This window comes from Anneissia japonica, unplaced genomic scaffold (genome assembly GCF_011630105.1).
Source record: "Anneissia japonica isolate Jap-2015-1 unplaced genomic scaffold, ASM1163010v1 scaffold211_len1577895_cov191, whole genome shotgun sequence".
Classification (NCBI taxonomy): Eukaryota; Metazoa; Echinodermata; class Crinoidea; order Comatulida; family Comatulidae; genus Anneissia; species Anneissia japonica.
The window spans coordinates 409621-431352 of record NW_022711099.1 but is presented as its reverse complement, the minus strand read 5'-3'; the positions used below and the strand labels follow the sequence as shown (position 1 = coordinate 431352).

The 21732-nt window shown below is 30.4% G+C and overlaps 1 protein-coding gene and 1 long non-coding RNA gene across 5 annotated transcripts in view; one reads left to right on the top strand and one right to left on the bottom strand.

Moving 5' to 3' along the window:
• Window positions 1-696: 696 nt before the first annotated feature.
• Window positions 697-4269, top strand: LOC117107271. Its single transcript, XR_004445215.1, has 2 exons — window positions 697-1694; window positions 2741-4269. It is a non-coding gene; the product is annotated as an uncharacterized LOC117107271 (long non-coding RNA).
• The window catches only part of LOC117107267 (1-phosphatidylinositol 4,5-bisphosphate phosphodiesterase delta-4-like), a 64217-nt gene continuing 45292 nt past the window's right edge, over window positions 2808-21732 (bottom strand). Inside the window, exons 15-23 of one of the 4 annotated variants that reach the window (XM_033248895.1) lie at window positions 21103-21111; window positions 16918-17011; window positions 16456-16635; window positions 15921-16028; window positions 14952-15013; window positions 13749-13875; window positions 13029-13178; window positions 11823-11928; window positions 2808-4531 (exon numbers count right to left, since the gene is read on the bottom strand). In XM_033248895.1, coding sequence (XP_033104786.1) covers window positions 11837-11928; window positions 13029-13178; window positions 13749-13875; window positions 14952-15013; window positions 15921-16028; window positions 16456-16635; window positions 16918-17011; window positions 21103-21111 — 822 coding nt within the window. In that variant the 3' untranslated portion in view covers window positions 2808-4531; window positions 11823-11836. Of the gene's footprint in view, window positions 4532-11822; window positions 11929-13028; window positions 13179-13748; window positions 13876-14951; window positions 15014-15920; window positions 16029-16455; window positions 16636-16917; window positions 17012-19058; window positions 19113-21102; window positions 21112-21732 lie in introns of all 4 variants that reach the window. The other 3 variants (XM_033248892.1, XM_033248896.1, XM_033248894.1) reach the window with 3 other exon arrangements.

Here is a 21732-nt window from a genome sequence, read left to right as displayed (position 1 = left end):
GAGTGCAGTGTCAGTGAAAAGCTGCAATATTAGAGCCACTGTGAAGCAGCAATTAGGACTAGGCAGTCAAGTGGCAGCAAAGAACAATAATGAAATAGCCAGTGAAATGGCAGCAAGAATCAGGAATAATATAGCAGTGCAGTGGCAGCAAGTCAACGAATGTTGTAAGTAAGCTGTAGTTAAGTACAATATTTTTTTTCACTATCTGTGTATAACAAAATTGATGCGAGTCTATTTGCAGTTGTTGCTAAAAATGCATTAGCAGCAAGAATACAGTAGTTTTAAAGGTGTAGCATCAGCAGCTTCCAAAAAAGAAGTAGTAAAATATTCAATTTGTAGCAGCAAGGATGTTACAGCAAGTGAATTTTCAGTACATAGCATAAATGATGGCCACTGTGAAGCAGCATCAAGTAGTATGATATAAAGAACCAGTCAAGTGGCATGAAGAAGTAGAAATAAAACACTGTAGCCAGTAAAGTGGTAACCGTAAGAAAGAATAACAAAATAAAACAAAGTGACAGCAAGAAGCAGTAATGGTTGCCTGTGATGTGGCAGCGAACGAGAAACAGAAATGGTATAGCCAGTAGTGGAAGTAGGTAGCAAAAATCACTAGTAAAGTTATGGTAGTAGGTACTGTAGTCAATAATATTATTAAGACTGATGGCAATAGATCAACAAACAAAAATACAGAAACATGAAATCATTTTCTATATTATATTTATTAATCCAAATGAATATCATCAGATGAAAGAGAAATCCCATTACCACATAAATTGAGATTCTGGTAGCTGTAGGCCTACAAACAACACTATAAATGCTTCTTTGTCAGGCTAATCTATATTATTTTACTATTGAAAGTAAATACTTAATGAGTACAAACCATAGTTACCTAAAAAATAAATTTATCAAGTTTAGAAAGTTGATAAAAAAAACTTATAATTCAAAATTCAGATGGCAATTTGAATACAAAAGACCATTGAATATTAATATATCACACTGCAGTTATTATCACAACTAAAATAACATTGTAAAAATTATATAAAAACAACCATTTTTTAAAACTTAAGTAAAACATATAATTAAATTACATACTACTACAAAGTAAAAATAACTAAAAAAGTGAAAACCAGTTCATTACAAGAATAAATGGAATATACTAAATATCAAGAATATAATTAAATATAATTATTCTACAACCACAATATATGAATCATAAAAACTAAAAACTTGACTATGCATGATCTAACATATATTTTTATTAGTAGTTAAAATATAGTTAGGTATTTAAGTCATCTTATTTTGCATGAACAGTACTGGTATGAGAAATTACGAAAAGGTGCACCATTTACAATTACATCTATCATCTATAGTATTTTTTATGTACGATTAAAGTATTTTAGTATGATGCCATTAAAAACTTGCACTAACTTGATATTCGGAACAACACTTATAAAAACGTTGGCATGATTTACATTGAATAAGCACTAAAAAAAAATACAGGAGACTTTGCAAGCACAACAATTTGTTACAATGATTTAGACACAGGCTTGTGAATTATGCTTTGACATAACCTAGATTCCAAGTCATAACTGCATTTACTCAAGCCAGTTTCTTTTATTATAATTATTCTTAAATTAATCTGGTACAGGGCAACGGAAAGCCTCAATCACATGTTATTTTTTTAGCAGCCAAAGGTGACGCTGTACAAAAATTACAATATGGATTAAAGATTAGACTTACGGCAATCTATAATCATCAGTAATGGGTTTCATATGATTTTAGTCATTACTAAATACTCCTACTGAGGACAGCTAAATGTTTAGTTAAAAATAGTTCATACATATCATTTACAATTAATCCATTTAAAAATATTGACTGATGCAAAATCTTATTTAATCTACTTCATGCATTTCTGAATATGTATAACCTAATTGTATATAATTACATATGAATATTTACGAATTCAATGGTTTCCAGGTTTAGTGCAATCTTTTTAAATATTTTAATTTTGACTGTTAATGTTAAACCGGGCACACTGCGGCAATGATTGTCAGCTAACGTGATTCCATGGACACTACTACAATAGCAGATGCTGCTGTGTCGTCAAGTGCCCGAAGAGAGTGAAGTGGATGGATTCGTTGGCTTAAGGCTATATACCGCAGTGTGTGCAAGGCTTTAGACTTTTAAACGTTAAAGTTAGGTTTACAAAACAATTTTCTAAAAGGATTTCATCTGCTTCATAAGCATAAGAATAGTAGAAAAAATTATCTGTATATTAATTACAATATTATTATAAAAAGTAGGCCTAACTGGGCTGATATTCTAATGTAAAAGTTTAGAACAAACTCATTCTTGTGTAGATGTGATGGCAAAGGTCAAGTTCCAGATATTAAATGGTGAATTCATGTGATTTACAGATGCATACATTCATAAGTATATATTCAAAATTTGCAGATATAAATTCATATGTTAGACAGGTGTTCTAAGAATAACATATATCTTGAAAAGATACAAAGGTTAATAATACTGTAGACATTAAATATAGATTAATGGATATGAAGAGAAATTGCCAGGGTTTATATTCAAATTTACCTTTAATACACATATTGTAGTTTGGACTGCACATGCCCATATTAAAGGGCAATGATACACAAACATTTAACACACACAACATAGGCCTCCATGTTGGCAAGGCCTTTTGAATCGTCTACAATTTTAGGAAGCTATTACAAAACAGTAGGTGACGCTGTACAAAAATTACAATATGGATTAAAGATTAGACTTACGGCAATCTATAATCATCAGTAATGGGTTTCATATGATTTTAGTCATTATTAAATACTCCTACTGAGGACAGCTAAATGTTTAGTTAAAAATAGTTCATACATATCATTTACAATTAATCCATTTAAAAATATTGACTGATGCAAAATCTTATTTAATCTACTTCATGCATTTCTGAATATGTATAACCTAATTGTATATAATTACATATGAATATTTACGAATTCAATGGTTTCCAGGTTTAGTGCAATCTTTTTAAATATTTTAATTTTTACTGTTAATGTTAAACCGGGCACACTGCGGCAATGATTGTCAGCTAACATGATTCCATGGACACTACCACAATAGCAGGTGCTGCTGTGTCGTCAAGTGCCCGAAGAGAGTTAAGTGGATGGATTTGTTGGCTTATGGCTATATACCGAAGTGTGTGCAAGGCTTTTAAATATTAAAGTTAGGTATACAAAATAAACAAAAATTTCCTAAAAGATTTCATCTGCTTCATAAGCCTAAGAATAGTAGAAAAAATTATCTGTATATTAATTACAATATTATTATAAAAAGTAGGCCTAACTGGGCTGATATTCTAATGTAAGAGTTTAGAACATGATGTGATGGCAAAGGTAGTTTGGACTGCACATGCTCATATTAAAAGGCAATGATACACAAACATTTAACAAACACAACATAGGCCTCCATGTTGGCAAGGCCTTTTGAATCGTCTACAATTAGGAAGCTATTACAAAACAGTTTTCATCTTTACGATAAATATTAGATATATGATGCAATTATCCTTCAAACTATGTGTCATAATTCACTATATTCAGACAATTCTGAAGGCTGTGTCAACCCTGAGGCCTTGCTAGGCCTAGCCTATGTTGTGTGTGTTAAATGGTTGTTTATGTCTATTGACTTTCAACATGCATAATTTTATGTGCAGTTAAAAATATGAAGGCTCAAATAGGTAAATACTGAAGGTAAAACATTATTGACTACTTAAATATGTAGATTTATTATTTGCACTTTGATATAAATCATTAATTAAATAATTGCAAATATCTTCTTTACAAGAGCAATCACATTATAAAGTTTTATACCAAAGTTTTCCTAAAAGAATTAAAAATAAATTTTGTTTATAAAATGTTTAAAATGTAAAAATGCATTGCAAATCCTTACATGATTTGTTCACTTTAAATGATCAAAATTGTTAGTCATTATTCATCTAAATCTGATCCCAACACTTATAAAATGAAAAGTGGTAAATATTAAGAGATTATTTACAAATTAACTTTATATACTAGATTATTATTTGTTTTCATAAAAACTTGTTTAAAAATTTGGTCTGTTTACCCTGTACATATAAAACCATGGTAAAATGTGTTGTTTAAAATGTTTAGATTATCTAATACAGCACTGATCTAATAATATCAGGGATTTGGTAATCTACTATCCCATAGTAGTACCTGACCATCTAAGAATAATGTTTTCCCATCCGTAAAATCCTACTATCCCATAGTAGTATCCTACCATATCATACTGGTACTGTACTATCCCATAGAAGCATCATACCATTCCGTTGTAGTATTCTACAATCCAATAGAAGTACCATTACCATCCAATAGTAGTGTTTTATTAGCGCATAGTACGTCCAATATGCGTCACCAGAGTTACTCAAGACTAACATGCACAAACAGCGTTGATGAATACAGAAGTTCTTCTGTATCGGTATACAAAGGCATGTGTGTATAACCTGAAACAATCAAAGGTAGCAATAATTTCAATAATTGAATGTGATTAAACAAATGTCATTAATTAATAATATTTTGAATTTATGAAAACATTTTAAAATAATATTCATAATTTTAATATTTTCTCTGTAAAAACTGGCATACACTGACTTGTCTACATCCATAAACTTTCAATGCAAGCAGCACACTAACCCACCACCGACAACCAAAAACAGTCATATACACCAAAATAAACACGCGCGCAAGCACTCACCCACACGCCTTATTCATATCACAAAAAAAAAAAATACCCAAGTAACATGCATAAAGTTTTTATTTTTTAAAATAATAACTGAGGGTATTGAAAGCAGAAATTATTGACCACGATCTGTAGTACAAACATGGAGGTATTATTGAGAAGGAGATCACTCGAAAAAGCTCCACGCACGCAGCGCTATGCAAATGAGCCAAGAACAAAGATGTCGCAACGTGTGAAGAACTTTGAAGTAATTTTCAGTTTTACGCTGCATTAGCTTTATAGATGAACCAATCGATCTTTAGACAAAATTAATTATAATGAACACAGAAGTAATTGTAAAAGAAATATTTTGCGAAGTGAAATATACACATAATAACATACTAAAAGTAATGAAAATCTAATCAGGGGGACATTGTTAATTTCAAAGATAATGAGTTAAAATGAAACGGTTTATCGCACAACTGCGTATAAAAGCATGTCGTTGCCAAGTTGTTAATAACTAAAAAAATGTTAATAAGTAATACGCCGTGTGCGATCCAAAGGCGCGGCGGGGAACACGTTGGTTTGTCACGTTAAAGGGATCTGTTGCCGAGTGATCTCAATAATACCTCCATGGTATAACTTGGCACAAGATGACAATATTATGAAAACAATGCAAAGGTCATAAACCTAAGAATAGATAATACTATATAATAATTTTTTATATAGCATATGACAAGGTCATTTGGTTAACCCCAGTCAGTAGAACAAACACAGTAGCCATATATACTTGGCTACTAATGGTGTATTACATGATTACTGCAATGCATTCAACCTACCAGGTAATTTTTGCCTTATATGGGACCATACTGGTCCACTTTTATTATACTACATAAAATTTCATTCCCAAAGACACAAATAAGAGTGCAATGTCGGTATCAAACCTTAAGGTTTTGAAATTGAATCACAATTGTTATCTTAACCTTTCCAACCAAAAGGTTTGGCCTGAGAAACTGGATGGGCAAGAAATATACTGTATTTGGTTAAAATTAGCAGATTATAAGAGATTTACATTAATTGGTAAATGTTAGTTATTAGTATTGGTATTCCCTAGTGAGCAGAGCTTTTTATTTTTTTGATTTTCATTTTATAGCATTGGAAAGCATTGAATTTTAAGCCAATACAGCGCCAACTTGGCAAGATGCAGGAAGTTCCAAGTTGGGAGAAGCCACTTCAGAAATATCTGGTATATAAAGTTTTATTCACATCTTATTGTATTTTGCCGAGTTTGCTGATACCCATGCCAGCCGACATTAAGGAAGACAATACGGTACTAAAAAACGCACATTTTTAATTGGCAATAAATGGGCTACTTTGCGGGAGACTTGCTTCTCGTTGGAGACCGTGCCAATTTTCGGGAGTCTCCCAAGACTCGGGGAAGACTAGGTACACCAACTAGATAACCGACAATAATTGGTGTATTTTATGCTAGTATACAACCACCACTCTTGGCATTGGCTGGAGTAGCATCAGTTCAAAGCTGCACTGTTCAATGTGCACTGATTGTGATTTGATTTATAGTCAAGCATTTGAAATATTCCAACAGTAAAAGCTTTTTTTTTTCATTTTTCAGAATTGAATGGGTAGGATTTTAAAATAAATACTCTAACTATGGATGAAGAAACAAGTTCATATGAAATTTTGATCAAAGAATGTTAAACAACATCTAAACATCTGTATATCTAAATAAATTCAGTACAATATATTACATATTTAAAATAGACATGAAGTGTAAAACAAATATCAATAGTTACATGCATGTACACACAGTAAAATATAACAATTTAAAAAATATGTATATATTGTTACATTATACTATATTATAGCAAATGTATTATTACAAGTATGTATGTAAAATAGCTCTAACATCTACAATTCTATGTCTAAATACACAAAAACAGTTGTTACAATAGATAATGTACATAAAGAATGATTGTTTATAAAATCCATGATGAGAATGTTGCATTTGATGAAAATGTATTTATTATATACTGTTCATAATTTTGCAAATTATGTATATTGTAGACAAATATCTTTTGTATTAAATAATATTAATAATGATTATTATTTTTTATTATTTATTGTATTATTTATTTCTTTGAATATATTATTTATCATTTTTATTTCTAGCTCTTTCATTACATTAATATATTAAACTTAATTATTAGTCAAATATGGATGCAGATAAATTATAAAGAAATTAATTTTTAGAATGACTTGAACACATGGCCGAAATAATCAAAAGGCTGTAAGGAATTTCTCGTAAGTGCATGTTAGTAGCACTACACTTTTTGACATGTAGGTAAGTGCACAATACTTAAAAATATTGACTATGGTTTACTATTGAATGTGCTATTAAATATTGATAGGTTTAGTTATGTAAATGAGGCTTGCATTTCCAAAACTAGCGTAATTGTGCTAATTGGTAAACTGAGTAATTAGCAAAAGAATGTGGCATTATTGTTTACTTTAGTTCACAGAAGCCCTAATACTTTACTCATAACTTTAGCAATATTAAGTCGGTTTCTAGTACTGGAATCGACTTAATATTGCCAAAGTTATGAGTAAAAGTTCTTTTAGTGGGGAGTGTGCATATCCCTAGATACGCCACTGCTGCATGGTAACCATTAATTTGTGACCCAATTGAATGATGTTGAATGCTGATGCTGATCAAGTCGAAGCAATGATGCAGTCCAGGAAAGATTTCAATAATCTTCAAAGTACTTGGTTTGGCTTGGAAATTTCACCGAAGGAGTGACTGAATGTGTCATTGATTAACTATTATGTTAAGAAAAAAGTTACTCAAAATATTATATACTGTATTGAATGTGTTTCAAAACATTGCTTTATTTCTGAATATATTATGATATGGTTTACTATTGAATGTGTTGTGAAACTGTTTACTACTGAAACATTAACAATATTTTTATATACTGTATTGAATGTTTAAAACAAAAACATTGCTTTATTACTGAATATACTATGAACATAATTATAAAATGGTTTAATATTGAATGTGTAATGAACCAATTAAAATATTTGTACTATCAATTATGTTATAAAAAAAGGATTTGTCATTCATCTAACATTTTAAATGTTATGATGTTAATATATATACTACATAGAATGTTTAAACAACTATTGCTTTATTATTTGATATTTTATAAACAATTTTTTACATACTGGTAAATTGTTTCATAATACTGTACCTATTGAATGTGTTGAAAACAATTTATAAAAATGATTTGCTATAAAATGTGTTATGCCACCTTAAAACTGTTTACTAGTGAATATCATGTATGGTTTTATTGAATGTGTTATTAACATATGATTCATTACATTTTGTGTTTACTTCTTAATTTGTTATGAAATAATTTATATTGGTACTATTTCTATTGTGTTGTTAAAAATGGTTTACTATTGTTGAATTTTTATGAAACAATTTATATATATTGGTACTATTATGTTATAAAAATGGTTTACTATTTAATTTTTATGAAACAATTTATATATTGGTACTATTTTCTTATTAAAATATAGTTTATTTATGAATGTATTTTGAAACTTTGAAACTACAGTATCGTTTACTATTGAATGTCACGATAAATGTATGCCTTTTATTGAATGTGTTATTGACATATTATGAATTCATTACATTATGGTTTACTTTTTAATGCGATATAAAATATACATTATTGTCATTATAGTATACTGATAATATAAGTTATTAAAGTATCTGTTTGTATAATGATTAGCTCTTAAATGTAATATAGTATACTAAATTACTATCGGATATGTTATGAAAATATTGTAATATTGAATGTATTACTTATTTACAGTTGAATGAATCTAGAACATTTATTGTTTATGATTGTATAAAACCAAAAATCAGTGTGTTGTATCAAATATACTAATTATTCAACATTGTTAACATTAGTTTACTTTTGAATGTGTTGTGAAATATTAGTATTATTTACTATTGAATAAGGCAAATGTTTACTTATTGAATGTATTATATTATGTAGAACAAGAATATTTTAAAGGTTGTATAAAAAAAAATAGTGCGGTTTACTAATGAATGTTTTATTGGATAGAAACCAGATGGTTTAATATTGAATGTGAAGCATACTTATATGCAGAACAACTAATCTGTTTGTTATCTAGTGTAGCCACCTGTATTTTTTCAATTCAATTTAATGGATATCACTTTCGTAACAGTGGCACACGTTGGACAATACCCAACGGTGCATCCAAGTATAAGAGAAAAATAATAAACTTTAACTAGGAGTAAATTAAACTAAAATGTACATACAAAGTAAAATTTATCAACATGGCATGTAGGTCTATGTGTACTATAGACACAGTTCTCTAAAGAATGTTTACTGATATAGTTTACTATTGAATGTTTAATGAATGGAACATTTAATGCATTGTTTACTACTGAATATGTTTTGAAAATAGATCATGTGTTTCACCACTAACTGTGTTATGGGACATACAAAATATGGTTTACTATCCAATATGTACTGATAATATAGTTTACTATCAAATGTGTACTGATAATATGGTTTAATATCAAATGTGTTTTGACAGGTTTATTATTCAATATATATAAATGTTTGATTTACTGTTGAGTGTTATGGTATGCTTACTACTATTAACCAATGTGTATAGATAATTAGGTTTACTATAGAATGTGTAGTGGAACATTGAAGATATTATTTAATATTGAATGTATTATGAAATATTCATTAGTTTATTATTGAATGTCTTATGAAAATGGTTTACTAAGGAATGTGTTTTGATTGGTTTATTATTGAAAATATGTTAAAACAGTGGCTAATCTACTATTGAATGTGTTTAATGGAAGATATATGATGTTTACTATTGAATGTAAATATGGTTTATTATATTATGTGTTGTGAAACACTGAAAATACTATTAGTTTACTATTGAATGCATTATGAATTCATTAGTTTATTAGTCTATGAAATATTTGTGAAAGTGTTACTATTGAATGTATATATACAATATTGTCGGTTCATTAATACTGGATCCTTTTTTCTGTATCATTTTATAAATATTATTGTAATTAATGTATGAATTTTGATATTCTCAATTGTTTATTTTTTGACTGTTAATTGTTTATTTTTTGACTGTTAATTTATTGTATTCTTAATGTAAAGCGCCTTTGAACATGATTATTCATGAAAAGGGCACTTTTCAAATAAATAATGTGTATATTGGATGCAGTCATACCATCAATTGAAGATAAGACTGAACTGAACATGTCATCACATCTTAATCAAACTGCTACAGTAAGAGCACAACTTTAGTAAACAGTAAGAAAAACAAGAATGGGAAGAAGAAAAAGAAACATGAGTTCTGCATTACTAATAGAACCAATGGACAGTCCTGATGAGGAAAACAAATTGAAATAAAACTGTTCAGAGGAACAAGGTTTTTTTGCAACGAAACTGATGCTTACGATAACTAGGAAGAAAGAAATTAAGATGAACAAAAAGAAAAGTTAGTTATTATACAAGGTAAAGAAAAACATGTTACAAAGTTTATAAGATCATTACACTAAACTTGACATTGTACTATTGTTGTTAAATCTACTGCAATGGAATTAACTACAAAATGTTAATAATAAGTATTTTATCTTGTAGATAAAGGAAAGAAGTTGCACTTGATATTGCAAATGATATTAACTTGGCATCTCTACATACTATTGGTTGAAGCTTGTCAACTACTCTGATATAGTCAATGACAACCACTTGTTCTGTAGATTTCAGAACAGATAAAAACTTTATTATTATTATTATTATTATTATTATTAATTAACATTTCCTACAAATGATTTAATTTGACAATTCACATGCATTTTTAAATGGTGTTTTTAAACAGATGCAGATGCCAGACATGGAAATTAAGATCTCGTGTAATCTAATCGTTTGAGTGGCACCTCTTTCCTTTTCTTAGATACAAGAGAAATAAAGATTAACTGTATACTATTATTAATACGGAGCTATAAGGACTATTTCCAATGGAAATAACAGCAGATTATGGAGCAAAATACAACACAGTACTTTCAATTTCCACTGCAAACAACTCGGGTGAACTTTGCCTTCCGCCATATTATGCTTAGTCTTAGCTATACTACTAAGTCATTATAAAACATCTCAGCATAAAACATAGAAATTATATATTTAAAATTTGTTTGACAATTGGAATGCTAAATCAACTTTAACAGTTAATATTTACTCGCAACATTTTCTAAAGCGCAACTTGTATTAGTTAAGCTTCAGAAAATGTTGCAAGTATTTTCATTGTGTTCGCTTTGTTTTTGTGAAGTGAAAGATGGAACACAAATTATTGGTCAGAATCATTTTTTTTAACTTAGAGTTGTTTTTTTTTTAACAGAAGAACAATGGGAATTGCTTTTATAATATTTGCTATCAAGTTTTTAGCAGAGAAGCAAAAGATAAAATTTTATGCAGAGGTATTAAGCATGGCAGTTTATGGTAGCAAACTTGTTTCCAACAGAAGATGCCAACAGGTAAAATTGAACAAAATTATATAGGGGTAATAATTGTTTTTTAATTCAAATATGGTTAGAAATTTTGGATGCATCATTCTTTTAACTGAGATGAATGTATCATTTATTAGTCACATATAGATGCTTTTGTTTTATTCATTTCTTCTATCTATGTTAGTAATAAATGTAGCACACTCTAGATTATTCAAATTATTGTTATGTGGAGGGAAAAAACAGTAAAACTGTAAAATAGCTAAAATCTCAAAACTGTTATATTTCAGTTAGTTAAATCAATAATTATTTGTTCAGAAGGAAATACTAGAAAAATGCAAAAGAAATCCCAAGAAGCAGACTAAACTTAGTATAGTACAGAAACTAAACCCACTCATGCAGTTATCATTAAGGGTATAAAAGGCACAGCATTCCATCTACAGATGCCAAGCAAAAACAGCTAATCAATCAATGACGTTGATACCTTACGGTTACACATCATGATGTCGCTGACATCATTATGTGGACAAAAATTGAGGCTGGGCTCAATGAAACACCCTTCTTAGACACCAAATGTACATGATGATACCCTGTTTTGATAAGATAGTTATTTTAACAAAAACAAATAATTTCACAATGTGCAGATGGTTAATTAACAGCTAAATTAAAACAATTTAAAGTTTAATTTTAAATTATATTATTCAGTATTACGTAGTGCAGCTACTTTCAAATTTTGAAATAATCAATACAAATAATTTCACAATGTACAAGTGGTTAATTAACAGGTGAATTTACAATTAATTAAAAGAATTTAAAATTGTTTTTTAATTATTATGAAATAATAAGTGGTGCAACAATCATCAATTTTGGGGTTTTGCAAAGATTTACAGTGCAGTTGCAAATAAGGTAAGTTTTTTTTCAAAATACTGTTCTTTATTAGCTTTTGAAATATGTTGATGATGATTAACCTACTGGTTTTCAATAGTTCTGTGAACATCACCTTTATTGTAACACACTGTAGATTATTTTGTTGTTGTAAATCATATCCTCTAGGTAGCAGCAAATAAAAGTGTGTTTACAGCCTTCTTCTGATTCACTCTGTTGCAAACACACTTTTGTCTGCTGCCATCTACAGGACAAGGTTTAAAAACAATTAGTACAATGCATTTCAGCTTTGGACATGTTTACGTGAAAGAAATATATTGGCAGATTTACAGTTTTGATAGGTATACCATTAATTGTTTAAATTAATGTTCTGTCCAGAAACATTAAAACTGGTATTAATATACCTATTAACAAATCTTGTACTACATTAACTTTGCACCTCAATCCTTAAAATGAATAATTATAGCAAATTATTTATTAAATCAAATATTATATTGCTATTCTATAACACACATCAATATTTCATGCAGTCACTCCTGTAAATGGTCAAATAATTGATAATTTGCATATCACTACTATATGACATATCATATGAACTATGATGTCATTGATGGTTTGCAAGTCATGTGGCAATGATAGCATGCCAATCTAGTGATCTATAAACAATAAACTGTTAAAAAATAAGACATGTATAACATATGACAAATATGTTGACAAATGATATCCTCAATTATATTACAAAAAAATACATAAAAATATATTGATAATTTATACTAATATGTTAAACCATTATCATCATATTTACCTAATTGCATACTTGTCACAGGAATTGTGTACTGTCCAATGAAATCATTCTTTGTGGACATGTCATAGTCGTAAACAGTGAAGCGGAGCAGCGACAGTTCAGGTACTTTCACATCAAACTCCATCTCGTGATTCCAGTGTGGGTTGAATCCTAGACAGATAATATAAAACATGGTTGCGATATCTTATTATTTATTTAACATGGTATAGGCCAACACAAGTCAGCCACACTGATCATCACCCAGCAAAGGAAGGCAAGTGAGCCCCACTGATTGTCACCCTGCAAGGGTAGGCAAGTGCGCCCCACTGATTATCACCCTGCAAAGGTAGACTAGTGCGCCCCACTGATTATCACCCTGCAAATGTAGGCAGGTGAGCCCAATGATTATCACCCTGCAACGGTAGGCAAGTGAACTCCACTGATTATCACCCTACAAAGGTTTGCAAGTGAGCCCTGGTGCTCATAACTCTGCATTGGTAGGCAAGTGAGCCCCAGTGATCATCACCATGCAAAGGTAGGCAAGTAAACCCCACTGATCATCACCCTACAAAGGTAGGCAAGTGAACCCACTGATTATCACTCTGCAAATGAAGGCAAGTGAGCCTACTGACCATCACCCTGCAAAGGTAAATGAGCTCACTGATTATTCCACCGTAAAGATAGGCAAATGAGGCCCACATCATAAAGTTACATAGTGTGGATTTTCCCTTCACTACTTACCATTATTCTCTACCACTTCAGTTTTATCTTCCTGTTCTTGGAAGACACCATGCAGGGTAACCTTCACAAATGGGTCAATTATTTCCTTTGATCCTTTAGGCTTTGGAAGCTGTTGGCCACTAATTATCTAAAAATAATGCAATGTAAATAAATTTATGTATGGTTTATAACACAAATATCATGGAGACTTAATGATATTTTATATGCAAGAACAAATTGTAAAGTTTGACAGGATTTGAATCAGGAACCCTAAAATTGGAAGCAAAGGTTTACCAAACCACAGCTTGAATATGTAAATATTTCACATAATAGTATTACTATATTATTTTTAAATATTTTTCATCATTTTCAACCATAATTACAAATATATAATAGTAACATATACTACTGTAGGTGCTATTTTGTAATTTGTACTTGATTTTTTTTACAATTTGTACATTTTTTTTAATGGAATTTACACATTAGAAATGAATACATCATTATCCTCAGTCATCACCACTGACATCATTATTAAATATTAATATACCAGTACTAAATAAATACACATGCACTATGATTTATAAGCCCATTAAACATATCAATCTCAATTTGCTGAAACATTTATAAAAACATCATACTAATTAATAGGTAATTTCTTATTTATTTATGCTTTATGCTTCAGGGCCATTTCCATTCTGATGTACTGTTTGGAAAAGTAACATAAAAAACATCCATGAAGGAGGCGGTCACAGAGCTGTTCTTGCCAGAGCCGTTTTGTCTCAAAGACCTTCCTTTTATTTTTATGACTGGTATAATATTTTTAAAACATTGAATCTTTTTAAATGATAGGAGGTTATTTTTGGTTAATACTGTATTGAGTAAATTTTAAAAGGCCAGTTATAATAAAGTGCCATAAGTAAGTGTATTTGTATATTATTTGACCTCATACAGTGGGATGCCATCAAAAAGATGGGGGTGTTCTTTTTTATTTATACCTCGCTTCTTCTGGTACGATATTGTGCATTTTCTTTAATAATTAAAATTTAATACTACTCAGCACACCACCACCCCCCCCCCCACCTTCTTTTTGAAATCATGGGCACGCCACAGTAATATTATTATTAATATACTTTTTAGCTATGAGGCCAAGCTGGTCCTTGTTGATGGAATATTTTTCTCAATTTGTTGCTATCATTGCTTTTGAAATCCAGTTATATTACTTACTTTAATTTTCAGTTTGCTTTTGTACTGATCACCAGGCTTTTCAGGATCAAACGTCACACCCTCTATTTGGAAGAAGAGTAAACAAAATGTGGATGAGTATATAAAACCATACAAAATTTAGTAAATATATTTTGAAGAACAAGAGAGATAAGCAATTGAAGAGGAGCGTATGTGCCCAAATTAAATATAAAGTTTACAAATATCAATTTAGTTAGGGCCATCCATAATTTTCAACCTTTTCAAATTAGTGAAAAACATATATGCAAAATAGGCGGGGGGGGGGGGGGAGAGGGGTTGAAAGTGTACTCTTTTATGAAGAAGATAAAATGATGATCTCAAAATGACAAAAATCAACATTAATTGTGTACTCTCCCAGGGGGATGGTGGTGGTCACACAAAATAGTATGTTTTTTACTCTTATGAAAATTATGGATTTTTTTTCTTTTGTATTACAGTATTTCAGTAAATATCAGTTATTATTGTTATTATTATTGTTAACCATTATCAACATTTTCAGCAGCTACAAATGAGTAAATATAGTATATTATATTACAGGAGTGGAGTTGGATCGCTTGGTGGTTAAGATGCTCGCCTTCCAGTCCCAGAGTCCTGGGTTCAATTCTTGCAACAATAACAGGATTTTTTTCTCAAAAGCAAACTAACTCCACTCCCTAAGCCTTAGTTTAAGTAGGTATCTTGTGTTTGTTTGTCTCGTGAAGGGATATGCCACTTAGAAAAGAGAAAAAAGTGATTAAAAAAAGAACCTTTTTTTATGAAACACCTATGAGACCAAAAAGAGTGTTTCCATAATAGGGGTGTCCCCCGAATCAGGGTTGGCTGTAGTGCTTTCTTTTTTCGGTTTGTGGCCAAAAATAGTGTCCCTTTAATAGGGATGTTCCAAAGGAGGTGTTCGACAGTATGAGCAATATGTAAAAAAGAGCACAGAATGCATAAAATTGTTTATAATACCTTTTCTCATGAAGACTGGCTTTAGGATGTAGCCACAGTTCCCATTCTGCTTAAACTTTCCTAAATACAAATCCATCTCTTCTCCATGTGTCTGATAGTTCAGGGCAACTTAAAAAACATGAAAGACAAACTTAGAGCTTGCTTGGTATTTATACAGTAAATACCTGGCATATTATCACAAAATATATAACATTGAATTTTAGATACGAGTTAACAAGTAATCTGGGACTATACTACTGATGAAAACCTGCAAAACAGCATAGTACTAATTTCAACAGGGTGTCAACATTTCACAAGGGCAGACTTTTTATAACCCATAACACTGTCACAGGCATTTCAATGCTTGCTATGTCTCGGTTAAGTCATCTGTGGCATTTGTTACAAAAAGTCTGGGATAGGAAATGCCTGTCACACAAACTCAACAGCATTCACACATTATGAATATATATATATGCATGTGCACATACCTCACAGTAACGTAAAAATGTCCCAGATTACTCACTGTCACTAAAACACAATAGTTTCAGATACTCACCAATTGCACAACCTGCATTCCAGAGGGAACAAGGATTGTAGTTTGAAGAGTTGGTTCTCCAGCCTGCAGGATAGGTTCTGCTCAGGAACTTCTTGTTGTGTTCGTTGTACTGTTCACCGTGGCTCTTGGCAAGTTCCACTGCCTTACTCTCACCAAAGGAGGACATCTCGTAAAATTTGTCTGTATGTCAGGTTTCAGAGTTAATAACAATAATCAATGAGTGAATATTGAGAAGAGTTTTTGTTTTAATTCTATGTTTAATATTTATGTCACTCATCAAACATAAACACATTCACAATTAAAACAAAATCAGAAAGAGATCTGAGAAATAATTTGAGAGCAAGAAAATAACCCTAAAAGCGTGAACATTTGTTTATGTAGGGGTCCTTAAAATATTTTCTTTTTACTAGGTGCCTTTTAGTAATATCTTTCTCATTTATATTAACATAATGGTATGCTTACATTTCTGGGCAGATTCCTTGAAGTTGTGAAAATGCACGCTTTTACACAAAGTAACCAACAGTGACAGATCTTTGGCCAATTTCAGCTTCTTACTCTGAAAATATGTAAGGAAACGTTTTATTCTTTTCCTAATCTCTTATAAAAACAAAAAAATATTAAATATACTGAAATATTATATTACTCATGTCCTTCGTTTAGAACAAATAAGATATTTTTCAACCTTGAAATTTAATTAATCATATACAGTCAATAGTTATAATTATACTCATAATTAATTAATTTACATAATTTTAAACATGATTTAGTTGACTGATTTGCAAATATTTAGCCTTACATTCATATTTTCTAATTTGCATATTATATTATTTGAATATGCATACAGCATCTAATTTTCAGATTTTCTAGACTGGCACATACTATTCCTGCATTCTAATTTGCATGTTATATTTTAATTTTCATATTCTTTCTCTAATCAAATTTGCACATTTTGTATTCTAATTTGCATATAATGTGTTATTATAGTCTAATATTGCATATTTTATTTTAATTTTTATTATTAAATTCTATGTTTATTATTCTAGAAACAAAAAAAAAACATGTTAGTAAGCTCACATGTTCAATAAGCACAAGGTACATAATTAGAACAAAAAGTGACAAAAATAAATTGGTTGGTAACAGCATTTCATGTTTTTGTTGAACCAAATTTTCACCAGCTTTCATCCACCAATTTATGGCTGCTTCATTGAATCATTCTTATTTTATACAATACAATTTAACGACCTCTATATTCTCAAAAAGACTGTTAGAAGCAAGATGCAACATGCAAAAACATGAAAGAAAGTCTTCATACTGTAAGTATACACATAAACATATAACAAAGGTAAACAATAATAACTATTGTGAGAAATGAATATTAAATATATTAATAAATATTTTAGATACTGAATTGCAGCCCTGAATAAAATGGTATCATTCATAATGTTAACTTTTCTATTGACAGGATAAAGGTATATTAGTTTGGTTTTCTTTTAACTTCATAAAATGATTATAATATTTTATAAACTATATTCTTCTTTAAGTAGTGCTACTTTACATTTTAGAGTTAAAAAATAATATATGTAAGATTTAAAACATATTGAAAATATTTAAAGTGAGATATCATTTTACATGAATATACTGATACAACAAGCAAATAATGATAAAATAAACATAGGATTTTAAAAATACTACTCAATATTTGATATACACATGAGTGATAAAAAAAGGGTTAGCTTGATATGAGAGGAAAGGATATCACTACAGGGAGATCAAAATTATATAGTATTCAAATTTATTACAAAAAATGCACAAGTATGGTTATGAATGAATGATAAATAAAATTAGTATTTAAAAACATTTAAGAACAGTCAAAAAAACAAAAAAAACCCCTTTGTTTAAAGTTAATAAATGCCTTGCATCATTAGCATTACTAATGCAGTGCCTGATATTCACGTTATATCGTCATTGCAGACTTATAAAATCCGCATACGCTATAAAACTAAAAGAAAATGCATACTTTTGGAGTCTGTACTGAGCCCAAAAAAAATCCACAATGAAAATATAACGTGTTATATACCCTTGTTTACACACTTATGACACTTTTTATCAAATAAAAAAATACATTCTTAATTCTGTCAATGACAAATGACGATCAAATTCCCTTGAGTTAGAATCATCTTTTAAAACTCTGATTGGACAAAATAAAATCTGTGATTTTAAGTGACGTTTAAGCATGAAGCAAGGGTTGATCTACAAATATACACATAAATGCTGCTGTAGATTTTATTGTATTTCAGACAATACTTAGAAGAGAAGATGATTGTGATAGGCACTGCAATGGATGGATATACGTATCAATCAGTTGAAAGTCAAACTGGAATAATCTTGCATGAACTGGAACAAATGGGAATATACTGGAATGAACTGGAATATGCATGAACTGGATACAATAGGATATGGTACAGTACGGACAACACACACAGTGAGTTCACACAGCATATTTCAAACAAAACAACAGAACAGTACAATGTATAATTATGTATGGAAACGGCAATAACAACATTGCATCAAAATTATTTCTGATGGACAACATTTCAACAAACCTCATGTTGAATTGCTGCTGACGATACATTCCTACCGCTGAAGATAGACAAAAACTGATTACAAAGGAGAAAAAAAAAATACACTGTGACTAAAAAGGAAACTGTAATAAAAGTGTATAAAAAACACAGATATGTTACTTAAGAATAAGTAGTGGGTTTTACAAAATATGGCATCATTTTAACAAATTTAACAGTATACATATGGTCATTACCACAGTGTAGGCCAAATACTGTGGGTATATACAAGAATAGGCATGTATGCATATTATGTACTGTAATCAAGTATAATTTGCTGGTATATATTATACAGGAGTATACATGCTTATGCCTTTGATGCAATTACATGCAAATATGGAACAAATTAATCTTTAGTTAAAAGTTGTATAATTTAACTGCTTCAAAGATCAAGGAGAAAGACACTTGCAACGAATCGTTCAGCAAGCAAAAGAGAAATTATTATTGGATTATATTTAAAGAATGTTAATGGCATACTCAAATTGTATTGTAGAATGTAGAATGTATGTCTAAGAATATTGCTTCGTAGTGCCTGAGAATGCTAAAATACTAGTCAAATTATGTTCTGTCTATAATTACCCTAATGAGATTATAAAACGTGTCTCCAGTGTCTCTAGTGATGCTGTTAGGAAATGTGAAGAGAGGCCGGCCTTGGAGAGTATTGTGTTGTCCAAAGTAGATTAGAGATTACAGTGTATGCCATGTAACTCTGAAGCAGTGTCCAACTGCAGAAACAAGTTCTCCAGTGGTGGGATGTTTGCTACTTCATCTTCACATTATGTTTTAGACTCCAATGAAGAACCTGGTGTAACTGCTGTTTATTATCTTCTCTTTTAAAGCCTTCACTCCTCTAGGAGCATTATCCCATTCACAACTTCTCTCCAATGCTCCATGTCATGTCTAGATCTTTCTTAATTGTCTAAGTCCCGGTGGACTGTATAGGAGAATACTTTCAACTTCTGCTTCAAATACCTTGTCAAATTTTGATGTTGGCAACCAAGTCTTTGAACCTGTCTTTATTATTGACTACATGAATGAGATCCATTCTCCCTTGCCCAGTTGACAGTATTAATAATTAAGTCATCTAAATACCTTTTCCTTTGCCTTCCCCTTCTGGTTCCCTCTATTTTACCTTCTATTGTCAGTTTTTCTAGACCATCCTCACAGATTACATGCCCTACAACACTTTTAACACAACCACAATAAAAGGTAAGCTTTGGTCTAGTGGAGATACTGCCAATCTTATCAATTGATGAGAGAGAGTGTGGCCATCGTCTCATTGAACACCATGCTCTCAGTTTTCCTGTAGTTGTGCGCTAATCCACTTTTTCCTGCTACTGTCTCATGGTCTGAAGCTAGACTAGATCATCAGCATGATCAGGTTCAGTGACTCCTAAATGCCATTGAAGTTTCTCATTACCAGTACATGTAGACCTCAATATCCTTTGCTAGGAATTGGGGCGGGTGACCTTTTCTGACTCAAACCTACTCTTCTGAGGAATGCTGCAAAATACTAGAATTGTCGATCTTTGTTGCAATTGGTGAAATAGTAATGCCACTAAAATTACCAGATTTTTGAAGATCACCTATTCATGGAACTGGAATTATCAACATTCACGATCTTTTGGTTGAAGAAGGATTCTAAATCGTCTACATTAGGTGGGTCGAACTGACCAATCATCTTTTTAAAATAAGATATTAATAAGTACGCAAACAATTATATGTGGAGTAATTATATATTCATGCTTTGAACCAACTCATCAGCACCATGCTCAGCTAATGTTTGATGGCAGTAAAAAGTGCTTATCAATATAAATGTAACATGCATTATTTTTTTTTTGTCATTTAAATCAACTCTCTTATGACCTGTCATTTCAGTTGCATGTGCAATTTTTCAAAACTCATTAAAATAAATGCTGAGCAATTTAATCTTGAGCCAACAATTAAATACAATGACAGCTCACAAGTGTAGTTGCTTTAAAATTTGATTTCAAACCAGAATGCTTCTAACATTTTCCATCAAAAATACCTTCTTTTCCTGCAAATAAATGGGAATTTGAACAGTGTTAATTATACTGATTAATTAAATCAAAATTTATAATTTATATTTATTTCAACCTGACAGGACTACCTATTGTACATTCCAATGTTTATTTTCTATTTATTTCAGGCATAGTATTTCTTTATCTGTATATGTATTGTATTTTCTAACTGCATTCTGCCTGCCTGTCTTTGTGTGAGTGTACAGTATTTGTCTGCTATCAATGGTTCTGTCTAGTGTTCAAACTCACCCATTTTCAATGTCTCAAACCCCATTCACCAAATTTCATCTCACCTCATTCTAATTTCACAGATAAACTTATATAGTAGTTTGCATCTATGTTGTCAGATGAATCAATACCAACTAATTTGACATCGACTCACAGGTAATGCTTGTAAATTTTATATAAACAAAAGTAATTAACATCTTACCTGTATTACACCATGTTTAAATATAATCCATTATGTCAAATATATAAAAAGTAATTTAGTTTTATATACAATATGTCATCTACATTCTATGCACGCAAACACACACATCTGTGAATCACTAAGATTTTGTACTCAATTTGTATTTTATGTCCTTTAAAAAAATCTGGGCACACAAGTAAACTGAATA